The sequence below is a fragment of the Capsella rubella genome, unplaced genomic scaffold, assembly GCF_000375325.1.
Source record: "Capsella rubella cultivar Monte Gargano unplaced genomic scaffold, Caprub1_0 scaffold_6, whole genome shotgun sequence".
Lineage (NCBI taxonomy): Eukaryota > Viridiplantae > Streptophyta > Magnoliopsida > Brassicales > Brassicaceae > Capsella > Capsella rubella.
This window is the reverse complement of record NW_006238918.1, coordinates 10,034,299-10,049,060: the sequence shown is the minus strand read 5'-3', so window position 1 is coordinate 10,049,060 and position 14,762 is coordinate 10,034,299. Positions and strand designations below refer to the sequence as shown.

Sequence of the window (14,762 nt, the reverse complement as noted above, 5' to 3'; positions counted from 1 at the left end):
GAGAGAGAGAGAGAAATGAGAGAGAAATGAGAGAAATTGCTGAGTAAAAAAAAAACAGATTATATATTTAACACATCACCCAATCATATACCGCCACGTGCCGCCTCTTAACCCACCATATCAATCCTTATCCAACTTTCGTATCTTACTAATTTTAATCAGTTTTGATTTATTTTTAAAACCTTAATACTCTAACATTCTCTCTAAAACCCATTGTTAATGTTGGTCTAAACAGAGCATGACGAGGGTTGAGATGTCCCGACGCCGGCGAGCAGGAGAAGGAGCTATGCCGACGTCGGAAGGATTGCTCGGAAGAGGAACCTCGATAATTGTGCTTGGGAGCTCTTTTCTTCTTCGAAGTCACCTCCTTTATCTATCTATCTTCAAAAATATTTCTGTCTATAAAGTTTTAAATGGTTTATAAGGTACTTATGTATAATAACTACTACTGGAAGATTCGACACAAATATTTTGTAATGTTTTAAAAGGATTTATAAGGTTCTTAAAAGATTTGTTATAACTTATCTTTAAGCTTTTTACGAAAGAGATATAAAATTTTATATTTATAAGTTTACACACATATTTAGATAAATTGCAACATTTTTTGTGGTTCTTTTTTATAAAGTTTGAAAATGAGTTATTTTTAAAAAGTGGTATTTGTAAAGAGGTATTTTTGAAATTCTCCCAATTGAAAAAAAAATCAATTAAGTATATATATATATATATATATATATATATATATATATATATATATATATATATATATATATATATTGTAAAAGAATAAATGATATGCCAATAACATTTACACTTTTGCATAAGGAGAGAAACAGAAATAAATATATGACGAAAATACTTTCAAATAAATAATGGATAAACGTTCATTTAAACTGACAAAAAATCCTGCAAAAAGCTGATATAAAACATTATAATTGTTCAGAGTACGTCGTTTAGTAAGATACACTTTGCTTATATACACTTGAGATGTTAACATTGTACATGATATATTTATGATAAATTCTTAATAATGTCTTTTTTATGATGCCGTTTTCATGATATTCTTTTCCGAAAATACCCTCTTTTAGCCATTTTCATATTTGTCTTCTCATAAATTTTAATGACCATTTTATCCATATTTGAATATTAATTAAATCAATAAAATTACAAAATTGAAATTTTCCGGGATAAAAATTTCAGCCAATTTTCTTTTTGCAGGGGCACTTTTCATTTTTAAAAAATTTACAAAAGTTTTTTAATGGATTTACAAGAGTTTTTGAATGATTTTCAAATTATTTACAATGGTCTTTAAATAGTATTAAAACGATTTGCAAGGATGTATAAAATAGTTTTAGAAGTTTACAAGGGTTTTTAAAGGTTTTTAAAGGATTTTCAATGGTTTTTAAAGGAGTTCAGAAGTTTATAAGAGTATTTAATGGGATTACAAAGGATTTTAAATGATTTTTATATGATTTTTAAAAATTTACAAGGACTTTAAATGTTTCTGAAAATATTTACAAGGGTTTTAAATTGTTTTAAAGTTAATTACAAGAGTTTTAAAATGGTTTTTGAAATTAATTATGGTTTTTAAAGAGTTTACAAGGGTTTTTAAATGGGTTTCAAAGATTTACAAGGTTTTTTAAAATAATTTTATAAGAGTTTTAAAGGGATTTACAAGTGTTTATAAACGTTTGAAAAGATTTACCACGCTTATAAAATATTATTGTATCTAATTTAATATGATAACTTAAATTGATCCTAATTAGTTGGAATTAATTAAATAGTTTTTAAAATATGAAAAATAAATTTCAAATATATAGATCTATACACTCGATCGTGTTTGTTGAACGGTATCCATCTAACCGGGTCATGATTTTTCCGTCTGGCGATCAGCGTCCCTCAATCCTTCTATGTCCGTGTTCGGGGTCACATCATCCCCTCCCCCTTGGAAAGGTTTTTCCCTCAAAACCTCTTCTTCGTTCACCTACATCGAAAGGAGACAAATCAGTAACATTAAACGAGGTGGAGTAAGAGACTCACCGAACATTGCGAGGTGGTAGGCGTTGTTGTTGATCCTCTCGACGACTTTGAATGGGACGTCTACTCGATGGCTGAGCTTATCCTTCTTTCGATTGGGAAATCTCTTGCGTCGTAAATGTAACCAAACCCAATCTCTCGGCTTCTGGTGTTTGTTGGCTATCCGTGTGTAGTGCTCTATCTGTTTATCGATATTACTGCAGATGTTAGCATGCAGCTCCATAATGAACCTTTTCTTCGCGACACCTTGTAGGTTATGGTTCCGGTCCAGCGAAGGCTTGAACCAGCAAAAAGGTTTGTTATCGCCAGCAAAAAGGGGAAAGGTAGCAAATCCAAGAGAGCAAAGGCTTGAACCCATATGCGACCTCGAACGGGGATGTCTTGGTGGCCTAGTGTTTCCCGCGGTTGTAGACAAACTCAACATGGGGCAATCAGTCAATCCATACGCCCTTTTTGCTGGCGATAATTGTCCGTAATAGAGAATCCAACGTCCGGTTGACGACCTCCGTATGTCCATCGGTTTGCAGATGGCTAGCCGTCGAGTAGAGGAGTTTTGTGCCAAGCTTCGTCCAAATTGTTAGCAAAAAATATCTGAGGAACTTGGGCTCTCAATCGGATACTATCGTCTGGGATATCCCGTGCAAACAAACAACGTCTCGGAAAAAGGTTCGCCAAGTTAACCACGTTGTTGGTCTTGTTGCATAGGATGAAGTAGGCCATCTTCAAAAATCGATCGACTATTACAAAGATATTTATCGATCGGCGGAAGGCCAAGGAAAAAATCCATGGATCATCAATGGCATGTACATACCGTGCGGTCGGGTCATGGATTTGGCCTTTGGAAAAAACCAAAACTTGGCCACAGAATTTCTCACCATCCTCTTCATCTGGTGATAAGATCTTTCTAGAATGGAGACTCGTGAAGTTGAGAACGGGATAGGCTTTGCATCCAAACGATCGTGAGATCACTTAGATCAAAGGATATGGAGCGAATGCTCGCACAAAGGTTACGGAAAAGCCTTTTATTTACCGTACTTGAACTTTTTGTTGGATATTAGAAACCAAAGAGAAGAACAAGAAGATTGATCTAACTTAAAAGAGTTTTTAATAAAAAGATAGATGAGTTACAAATGAGAACTACAAGTGGATTATATAGGAGAGGAAGATGAAGGAGAAGAGGGAGGAGAAGAATGTAAGAGCATGCACAAGGGGAGAAAACATGTAAGAGGATGAAATTAAATAAGCAATAGATTCAAGAATGAAGATAAAAGATTAAAAAAAGGGCCAAGGCAAAGTGATGGGCCTTGGACCCACAAAATTGGCTTGATAAAGGGCCTTGAAAATGTTACTTAGGCCTCGTTAAAAACCTTGTCAAGAAAACCGATGTAACGCCCGTGTTCTGGAAAATAATAGGAGACTTGATTGTGTATAAGAATTCGGGTGGAGTCGGTTTAATTCCGGTTGATTACCTAAACTGGTCGAGTTGTCAATTGAATCAAAGGAGGTTTAATTAATGTCGGTTTAGGTAAATCATGGTTTAAGCAGATTAAACCAAAAACCCTAACTTTTATAAGGAGCGCTTCTTCTCTCTTTTGTTTTGTAGCTGTTGTGTCTGAGAGTTGAGTTGAGAAAAGGAGAAGGACAAGTTCACTTGTGAGAAGGAGAGTGTTAGCTTTGCTTTGGTGTTTAAGGCAAGAGAAGCAGATTCGTCACGTCTTGGTAGAATAGAGTTCCGACGTATCAAATCTTATCGAAAGGTAATGAATTTTGGTAGGTTTGTTCTTAAGGCGTGTACGTTGATTCTCCTTTTTACAGAAGTGAATTCGGATTAATATTTAGTGAGTTATATGCAATTTGGTGAGATGTGTTTTCTCTGTTGCGAATTGGGATCAGCGGAGTTTGTAAGTGTGATCGTGGTTTCATCGTTTCTCTGATCGGCACCAAATTTTGTGGGGAGCTTCGTGACGTCTGGGTCTTGCTTTCCACCGTAGTAAATTAAGAAGTTAACAGGCGTTGTTTGGCTGTTGCAGCCGCAAGGAGAGTCTTTCCTGGTTGTTTTTGTTATTTAAATCACCTTGTTAAGGTGAGTGCGTGACAATGAGCTTATCTAAGTGATTGGGATCGAGTGACTTGTTTTGTGATGATTTGTAGGTGAATTGGATGTGTTATTGGATGTTTAGCTTCCTGGATGGTTTGTTTTTGTTATTTATGTGGGTGTTATCTCATTGCTTGTGTGTATAGCTCGTAGATGGGAAGATCGCCCTCACTAAGTATTTATGAAATACTTATGCATCTCTTTATTTGATGCAGGTAAAAGGAAAGTGTGATCCGTGGAATCATGGCGTGGAGAGGAGGATGATCTAGGCGCTCATTGGTGTTTTAGATTATTGTTGGATTTGTTAGGGTGTTAGAATGGAATTTAGAAACATTTTAGGATGATCATGTTTTGGAATAATGTTTGGTTGAACTTGTTGGTTTAATGGAATTGTTTTATTGGATTTTTGGTTAAGTCTTCCGCTGGTTAATATTGTTGGTTTACTTTAATGAGATTGCTTGGTTTAATTGATTTAAATTATTATGGTCGGGTTAGCAGGTTTGAATTAATTGGGTTAATCCGGTTTGCATGTTTAAAAGAAAAAAATGGGATGGGTTCTTTCAATTTGGTATCAGAGCCCTTACGGTTCTAGGGCGGGAGTAAATTGGTTATTTTTAATGTGATGTGTGAATTTCGTTGATGGAAAATGATGATATGGATTGCATGCTGATTGATTTGTGTATTTAATCAATTGTGTGAGCATGGAGACCTAGATCATCCTCTCGAGCCTTCAGTGAGATTCCACGGTAAGTTGTGATGAGAAAGAATGGGCGAGATCAATTGACCAACAAAGAAGGAGCATAACACGATGAAATGTGGAGATCTCAACAAGCTCGAAAAAGAAGAGATTATCTAGGAGCGAGCATTAAAGAATGCATAAGTAACACTTAACCCTTTACTGAACCTCTTGGGCCATGATCATCATGAAGGAAACTTGAACCACGACTTATTCCTTCTTGTTTAGCTCCCTAAGAAGGCCATTGATTGTTTGGTTGAGCTGCTTCGTGTTAGAGTACTCGCCATAATCAGTGGCGGACCCTGGATAAAAATTTAGGGTGGTCAAATTTATTTTAAATAGTTAAAATAGGTAATAAAACAAATATTATTGTGATATAGGGGAATCGAACTATGGTTTGGGGGTGTCAAATAAGGGGGAAACCAGCTCTGCTGCTATTACTTCTTTTAATATATGTGCAAAAACATTGTCTTTCATATTTTACCCAGGTCAACTGATCCACCCACCGCCTACCTAGGTCCGCCACTGGCCATAATGATTAATGCTTCCTCCGCTTCGAGCTGCTCCTCAGCTACGAGTTGTTCCTCCGGTACAAGCTGCTCCTCATATTCGAGCTTTAGGTCTTGTTCGACCATTTTCATATCATCTGAGGCCACTAGAAGTGCTCTCGTAATACGGCCAAAGTTTTGTCTACGTCAAAGTGCCTGTTTAGTCCGCCTCCATGCGCTTCTCACATAAGTAATTCTGATATCTATCCGTACAAGACACATAGTCGATGGTCTCGGAATAGAATCCCATCATGGATGAAGAATCGGTCGAAGTTAGTCTTGCCATGATCTCGATAACTTTCACCAAATTCTGGATCAGCCTCGTACATCTCCTTAAGGCCCTGGAATCCATAGATGGTTGCATCCATGGTCATGATCAGCGGCTACAATATTCTCCTTTTCCTTCTTATACTTGATGACGTAAGGAAAGGCTTCGATGAACTCCAACCACTTAGCGTGTCTTCTTTTAAGGTTGGTTTGCCCTCAGAGGTACTTCAAAATTTTGTGGTCGGTGTGGATCACACATTCACAGGCAAGGAGGTAATTTTGCCAAGTCTCCCTAGCGCGTACTAACACATACAGATCCTTGCCGTAGGTCGGCTAATTCAAGATGGCTCCACTAATTTTTTGGCTGAAATATGCCACCGGTTTGCCTCCTTGGGTGAGAACCGCATTGATATCATCATTGGAGGCATCGCACTCGACCTCGAACTTTTTTTGTTGCAGTCCGGTAGGACTAGGAGGGGAGCTTCCGTGAGGCATCTCTTCAACTCTTGGAATGTTTTTTCTTGTGTTTCTCCCCATCGAAACTTTGTTGGCAAGAGGCCTGTTATCCTGTTATCAAAAATAGAAATCCTTTAATTACGATATATATTTATGGGTGATCTAGACTGAAGCCCACTTAATATCAAGGTATAGATTTACTGGTAACTTCTTTACCATATTGAATATTGGAAATAAAGCCCAAAGCTAATTAGCCCATAAGTGTGTTATGTACTCAAAACCAATCGTTATCCAAAACGAGGCCTTTTTTACCGTATGATTAGAACTAAGATATTTTACTCATTGAATTGAATGGATAAGAGCTTAACTAATTAGCCAATACGCGTACGCGTGTTATGTAGTAACCAATAAGGATTAGGGATTGGATTTTTACCAAATTTGAAGAAGGGATCGTAACCACATAGTGAATCCCATAAGTACTTAGAAGATATGGTTAGCGTGTGTCGTAGCCACACAAACTAGTTACACTATTTCTTCAACAGCTTCGAGTTCGTTCCCTTTCGACGGTGTGCGAGATGGCCGATAGGAGCTCACAGACGACAAACTTTGAGGTTCTTATATCCTTTTTCTTATAGGTACAACGATTGTTAAGTTTTTGTATTTTCAAATGTCACAAAACCTTTGGTTAATTTTTTCAGGGAAGATGCTTGGCACTTGGGATTTCCTTTGTTCTTGGGCTTGGTACCTACTTACCATGGACCACCATGGTAACAACTATAGACTCTTATGCTAATCTATTCCCCGTAAGTGCAAATTGTTTTTGTTTTTTTTTTAATAAGCTTATGTATGTTGCTTTCTTGCTTATATTCAGCTGGCCACTTACCCTGTCTTGATTGTTTCGTTTTTTCAACATCCTAGCAGTACCATACATCAAGAATCCTTACTTTAATTTATCAATCAATTACCATCGGAGTCCTTAGTGTTCTTGTCTACAAAGAGGCAAGCCTCAATACTAGACTTCGAAACTTGTTTGGATACAGTCTCTTTGCCTTTTGTTCTCTTGCTGTCCTAGTGGTGAGTTTCACTCTATACAAGTTTTCAATACATTTTTGATGATTTTTATTAGTTTTTTCTTAATTTTCTTACTACAATCATAAGCTTGATGGTTAACATTTACTCATCGTAATATTTTTGCTGATAATAATTTATTTTAAACGTTGTTAAGTGGCAGTTAGATTTATCTACTTTGGGAAGAGGAAGTATTAGCTCTTTTATTGGACTATGCATCATCAGTGTGGTGTTTGGTGTAGCGAATGCACATGTTCAAGGTGGGATGATTGGAGATTTTTCTATGATGGCACCTGAATTTGTTCAGGTAATTTACAATCCTCCCAATTGTTAGTTACTGTGTTGGAGTTTACATGTGGTTTGCTTAGAAAAAATTCACAATTATTTTTCAAGTCTTGGAATGTATACATCTTATTTTGTTATGGTTTAGTTTTGGCTAATATATTTAATTTCATGTGCTTGTATTTAAGCTCAAACTACTAGTCTTTTGACTTTTGTTAATGTTAAGGTTTATTTATGTGAATATTTTGGTTCACAATGGTAGCTTTTGACCTTTGTTAATGTATTGGCTATCGATATCAGTCGTTTCTAGCCGGTTTAGCTGCTTCAGGAGCACTAACCTCTGGACTAAGGCTGGTCACAAAAGCAACATTCAAAAACTCGAGGGAGGACCTTCGCAAGGGAGCTAGTAAGTTTATACCTATATTATTTACGTTTAAAAATACATCAATTTTAGTAATTTAAACCCTACGATTAAATATGAAATTGTTTGTCGACATCTGCAGTGTTGTTGTTTGCAATATCCGTCTTTTTTGAGTTCGTTTGCATCATTCTATATGCTTACATCTTTCCAAAGCTAGCCATCGTCAAGTACTACCGTGCACAAGCTATGGCTCAAGGGTCCAAAACTGTATTGGCAGACCTAGCAGCTGGAGGCATACAAGGGTTACCAACGGAAAAGGTACATTAAAATTCTTAAATAATGTTTCAATAAAAAAAATTATTTATAATTTGATCACTATGTATGAGAGTTTTTTTTCATACACCCTATATTTGAATGTAGGCGAAGGAGGCCAAGATGATATTGGATCAACGGTTCAGCAACAAAGTCTTATTTTTGATGAACATGGATTATGCTATCAACTTGTTCTTGGTATATCTACTGACAACTAGCATTTTCCATGGATTTCTATCAAAGGACATGGGAAAACACAATTTAGGAGACTGGTAAGATCACAAATTTTTACTTACGACAACAAATTTTTTTAAAAAAAAAATAGATAACTAAAAAATGGTATGAAACGATTTGGAAGTTTCTTTTGTAAACGATTTCTCTCCTAGTTGGATTGCCAATCATGGAACAATATTTTAATTAATGTGTGGTTGACAAAAAAACAAATTGTATGAAACAGGTTCCTTCTAGTGTTGATAGCAGTGTTCAACTTCTCGGATTTGGTTGGGAGATATGTTCCCTTGGTAAAGAAGTTGAAGATAAGGTCACAAAAAGTTCTCATGATAATATCATGCGGGCGTTTCTTGTTGGTTCCAGCTCTCTATTTCACAGCTAAATATGGAAACCAAGGCTGGATAATTTTCTTGACGTCTGTTTTGGGATCAAGCAATGGATATTTGACTGTTTGTATACTAACAACAGCTCCAGAGGGTCACTTGGTATACTCAACTCTCTCTTTCCTCACTATTCTTTTTTTTTTCTTTTCTTAAAATGGTGATGATGATACTAGTTTATAAATTGTGAAATTGGTTTAGGCACCAGAGCAAAATGCACTAGGAAACATATTGGTGCTATGTTTGTCTGGAGGGATGTTTGCGGGAGTCATCTGTGATTTGGCTTTGTTTATTGGTAAAGGATGGTAAGTGTTGCCTATCGTTTGAGACAATGGTTTGGTTTCCTAATAATAAATGTAAGACATTCATCTTTTTTTAATAAAGTTCATTTGACATTATATTTTGATAAGTCATTTTTGTTAATTACACCATCTTATATCAAATTTTAAATTCTTATTTTATATTTCATAAGCGTTCATCTGTTTATTATATTAAATATCTTTAAAAGTTATAATAAATGAAAATTGGATTTTTTTTTGTTTTTCTTGTTTTTGATTTTAAATAGTTATATCCAAAATAATCAAAATACAGTGAAATACTTCATTTACTCTTTTTGGCTAACAAAATTTCGTCTATGAGCCTAAATCATTTGAATATGGGCCTAAATCGAACAAAAATTGTAATGGGTTAAGGATTAACCCTATCAAGTCCATACCACCTTATTTGAAGACTGAGAATGTAAAGGGAGGATTTTAGATTTCCCTAACATGTGATTTAATTAGAAAGAGAATGATATGCAAACTAGAGTGAACACTATTAATTAGAAAAACTAGAATCGGACCCGCGCTACAGCACAGGGATATGAATAATCATTATGTTGTTCTAAACTTAGATGATAACCCAAAAATGGTTGGAGAGTTAAATTTTGTATGAATTATTATTAATACACCATATCAAAAACTAAAGATGATTTAGTTTTGTATGAATTATTATTAATACACCATATCTAAGGGAATGTATAATTTTTATTTTTTTCACATAAAACCAAAAATTAAAAACAAATTACCATTCAAGATTTTGCAAAAACCAAAACCTAAAACCCATTTTTTTTTGTCATCATTTATAAAGCTAAAACCAAAAGCAAAAACTCATTTATAAACTACAAAATATTCATGGCCAATATGTCCCTAAACTAATCATGATCTATGGCTTTTCTCTCTCTCAAAACCCTAGATCTACCGCGCCTCCATTTTTGTTCTGTTTGCCTCTCCGCCGCCTAGGGCTTCGCCGGCGGTGTGAGAGGGCTCTGTCTCTTCTCTTTCTTTTAATTTCCTTTGTAGTAGTAGTAGTAGTAGTAGTAGGGTGAAAGATCTCGTCTTCTGCTTCTCTGACAGTGCTAGGAATAGTTCCTCGGTTGCGTTTGTTACGGTGTGACGGCGGACGATTGGGAGAGAGATCTCGGCTTGTTTCCCTCTCCAGGAGATTGGTGTGGTTCGAAGCTGCTCCGAGCGACCTTTTGTAGATTCAGGGCGTCGGATCTGAGCTCGTGAGTCACGCCCTCTTGCTTCACCTATCCTTTAGCCGGAGTACCTAGCTGTCCGGAGGCTTTGGTGGAAGCGAGCTTTCGAGTCTTTACCGGTGTTGGGGTCATGTGGGCGTCGGTGACCGAGATTTGAGGTTATTCTCAAAGCTGGCGTTCATGTGAGAATTCTCAATTCCTTGGGTTCAGTCCGGCCGAGAAGTGAGTCAACAAGGCAGATACTATGATGGCCAATCTGGAATGCATCGTGAGGTGAAGCTATGCTAATTTGTGTTCAAAACTTTTATCTTTAGATGATTAGCATTCGGGGCTTTGAATGGTTCATGCGGAGAAGCATCAGTTCATACGGGTCTTGTTTCACGTCTTTTGGTCGGGTCAGTCGGATGTATTGTCCGTTTTGGCTTAGGATCGAAACAATGAAAACTGGAGAATCTAAGTCTTTCTGATGATGTGCCTTTTGGTGTTGATGCTATTTGGACAAGTCCTACACGCCGATCATGAGGTTCTTATAGCTTGGATTTGCTTAGATCTTTAGTATAGATTTTGATATTCTCTATGTTAGTAGTTGTTTTCGTATCAAAGAGTAATTTAGGTGGTTAAAGGTGATTTCACTCTGAGTTGTGGAGTGTTATCTATCTCATTGTGGTTAAAAAAAATGCAATGGTCTTTCGATCAGGTAGCGTTGGATCCGCTAGTGATCCAGGGTTTTATTAGATCATCCTATTGCATTTGGTCCAATTCTATAGAAGTAAATGTTATGTAACTTGAATTTGGATGTAATCCTTTGGTTAATGAATAGTTGAAGTTGAGAAAAAAAAAAAAAAAAAATCATGCTCTATGGCTTTATGTTCAATATATATAGTATATGACCATCTCCAACGGAGAGTCTAGAGTTCATAACAAAAAAAAATTTTTAAAATGCTGTAATTACTAAGCATCGATCCGTAAACTTGGTACTTTAAAGAGCGACTCTTACAGCTGACGTGTCAATAGTTTGTGTTTTTTTTCTCTCCCGTCGCTCTTTCTTTTTGGTTTCTCCTCCTCACGATCCCATGAAATCGAAGATATCCCTGCAAAACTGAACCCTAACTCACAGGTCATGTCCCTCCTCCGCCGCATAGTCCATAATTCAACAAAGGCCGTTCCGGTTGCGAAGGCGTTTAGGCCTTACCCACTCGGAAGAGACCCTTCCTCACTCCTCAAGCTTGATCCGGTCTCCATCACAGATTTCGATAGCCGCCCACTTTCTCTGCGCTACAGAGTCACGGCAATGATCGAGATGTGTAATCTGGACAAAGCCTCGAAGCTCTCGCGCCTCGCTGTCTTGGACGAACTTCGTGTCGAAAGTGACACTGTCTTCATCTGCAACTCCGTAATGGGCGTCATGTGCAGCGCCAGAGTAGGACGGTACGACGAAGCCATCTGTTCAATTACTTTTTCAACGAGTCTCAGACTCTCCCAAACATGCTCTCATGTAATATCATTATGAAATCACACTGCGACCAACGATGCGTCGACCACGCTATTGAGCTCTACCGCCATATTTTGCTCGAGGGACGTTTAGTTCCAGGGATGGAGACATATATGATACTCACCAAAGGCTTGGTTGATGCTAAAAGATTCGATGAAGCTTGTGATTTAGTGGAATCCATGAGCATGAGGTGGAGTAGTAGTAGTTTCATGGTCTATGATATTCTAATTCGCGGGTTCTTGGATATAGGGAACTTGGTAAAGGCTAGGCAAATTTTGGAGGAATGGAAACGATTGGATAGTAAACATGTACGGAGAGAGTATGACGAGGCAATTACGATCTTCGACGTTTCGTTTATGAATTTTTATTTCAAGCAAGGCAAAGATGAGGAAACAGGGTTTTAAAAGTTCTTGTGGAGCAAGGTAGGAAAACAGAGGCGTGGGAATTGTTTGGAGAGTTGATAGAAGTCTGTGATTCCGAGACGGTGAACATAATGTCCGAGTATTTTAGTGAAAAGACTGTGCCACTCGAGCGGCTTAGGAAAACATGTTATAGGACGATGATCGCGTGTCTCTGCGAGAATGGAAAAGTGTCAGAGGCAGAGACACTCTTCGCCGAGATGTTTACGGACGTTGACGGAGAGGACTTGATGGTTGGGCCTGACCTTGCAACATTCAGAGCAATGATCAATGGGTATGTTCAAGTAGGGAGAGTCGATGATGCTATCAAGACCTTGAACAAACTGCGCATTTCAAATATCAGAAAGCTTGCTATTCATCGAGACCCATAATAAGTGTTGCATTTGTTGTGCTTCTCTTTTTATCCTTTTTCTGTTTTAAACTTGTTAGTTGAACCAACAACACAATATTTGTTTGAAATTTGAAACTTAGTTCAATAGTTTCCAAATCTGCCTTCACATGACATGATAAGCAAATAGGAATAACCAAACCACGTCTACAAAATGCCAATGAAGCGCTTCGGCTGTGTGGAATGACAACACCACTATCATTTCTTTTAAAACATAAGCACCTCCATTCATTTTATTCCTTTTTGACTAAGACGAACCAACATAAGGCCATATTTTTCAACATAATGCACCCGAACCGAAACCAAACAAAAAAAAAACGAACCGAAACCGAACCGAAATTTTTAAAAAAACTGAATGGATCTTATACTCAAGATCCGTAAGTATCCGAAACCGAATCATACCAAACCGAAACCGAATGGATATCCGAAATATTTAAAATACAATATTATATTTAAAATATTTGTTATTTTTAGAGTAAAAAATATAAAAATATCCGATGGTCAAACAAAAACTGAAAAAATGCAAAAATATCCAAAATAATCCGAAAATTTCTGAAATATCACAACATATCCGAACTTTTTCGGTTAAAACCAAACCAAAAATAATCCAAAAATATTAGATTACTAGATCAATTGTTTTGTTCAAGATCTGAAACCGAACCAAAATTCCTAAAAAACCGAATAAATTTTATAATCAAGATCCAAAAGTATCGGAAACCGAATCACACCAAACCGAAACCGAACTGAATATCCGAACGCCCAAGACTAATTCATACCATTCAAACTCTATTATTGTATGTCTAAAACAAGTACATCTAAAAAACAAAGACACTAAATAAAGATCACCAAGTGACGAAAAATAGTCAAAAGAGATCGGAGGAGCCTTCCTTTAGAGTTGCATCGATCATCTTGTTGGAGGTTTTTAAAGCATCATCGATTCTTCCAGCCTTGACGTAAGCATCGATCATAGTTTTAAAAGTGATAGCATCAATGTATCCGAGATCATCAGCACGATTCGCCTCGTCTACATTCCCAAGACCCAAAAACCCGCGGATGATATTGTTGAACGCCACGTGATCCGGGTAGATGTTCCTATCAACTGTCTTGTCTTTAAGCACGGCTTTGGCTAGGTCCAACCGACCGGAGTGGACTAACCTTTGGTCATTACCCTGAAACTATCGGAACTTGGGTAGTCGTAGATTTTAACAGATTTGACGGCTAGGTTATGCAAACTGAAAACACGGTCAACGGTAATAAAGCCTATTTTTAAAGAGGATTCGAAGATGGAGTTCAAGCAATGGACGTTGGGTCTGAGCTTATGCCAATTGAAGAAGAAATAGTAGAGATCAGAAGAATCCTGCAACATGCCTTCGATGATGAATTGACATGTTGTTGATGTGAACTCGGAGTTGCTTCCGCTGCAAACAGCCAAACGAGCATACTTAGCCGCCGTGTCGAGATCACCAACGTATCTGATCAAGTACCATACTCTCAAGCATAGCTGCTTAGGACGGCAATCTGGGTTTGACATTATGTCATTCTTGGCACGGCGGTGCAGAAGCGTCGACCAAGATTGAGGCGGCGGATCAAAGACATTATTATTTGGGGGTGGGCAAAACGACGGCTAAACAAGTAATATTAGACCATGTTTATCGGTTGTCGTCCTTCACCAGATTTTTTTTTTTTTTTTTACTTTTATGTTTTTTTTTTTTAAAAAAAAAAAAAAAAAAAAGGGAAACCAATCGCGGGCCGCCACGTGTCAGTGGGGCCCGCGATTAGTGAAAGAAGAGGTGCAGAACCGTCCTGTTTTTGTTGCCGTCGCACCATTTTTTTTTTTTCATTTTTTCATAAAATAGCATGAGGGACTCCCTCTACTAACGCTGATGTAGGTGCCCTTATGTTCATCTTCAGGATTTCTCATAAATATCTAAACAAGTAAATTTATTTAAATTCTAAAATAAAAATAATTTTTGATATTAAAAATAGGGAATATTATTTGTTATGCCATTTTCATAACTCAAAATTATATTACTGCCACTTTGACCAAAACCTTCTCAAAAATGCCAGTTTGTCTATTTGTGGCAGTGTCACAATGACGAAATTGACCTCGCAGAAAAAACAAAAAAAGATAATGGACGAGATCTGATGGAACAGATGTGTTCCACCAGAACTGG

The 14,762-nt window shown here is 37.1% G+C and overlaps 1 protein-coding gene and 1 pseudogene across 3 annotated transcripts; both read left to right on the top strand.

Annotated features, from left to right (window-relative positions):
* Nucleotides 1-6,631: 6,631 nt before the first annotated feature.
* On the top strand, nucleotides 6,632-9,179 carry LOC17882356 (equilibrative nucleotide transporter 2). 3 transcript variants are annotated; one of them, XM_006287734.2, is made up of 9 exons: nucleotides 6,632-6,747; nucleotides 6,835-6,939; nucleotides 7,058-7,210; nucleotides 7,362-7,511; nucleotides 7,787-7,892; nucleotides 7,990-8,165; nucleotides 8,268-8,431; nucleotides 8,617-8,875; nucleotides 8,972-9,179. In XM_006287734.2, exons 1-9 carry the CDS (start codon nucleotides 6,712-6,714, stop codon nucleotides 9,077-9,079), a joined length of 1,257 nt encoding a protein of 418 aa, XP_006287796.2. In that variant the 5' UTR covers nucleotides 6,632-6,711; the 3' UTR covers nucleotides 9,080-9,179. The 3 variants fall into 3 exon arrangements, with proteins under 3 accessions (XP_006287796.2, XP_023636734.1, XP_023636733.1); XM_023780966.1 differs by having other exon boundaries at nucleotides 7,055-7,210; nucleotides 7,368-7,511; XM_023780965.1 differs by having other exon boundaries at nucleotides 7,055-7,210.
* A 2,230-nt stretch (nucleotides 9,180-11,409) lies between these two features.
* On the top strand, nucleotides 11,410-12,571 carry LOC17882629 (annotated as a pseudogene).
* Nucleotides 12,572-14,762: the final 2,191 nt, after the last annotated feature.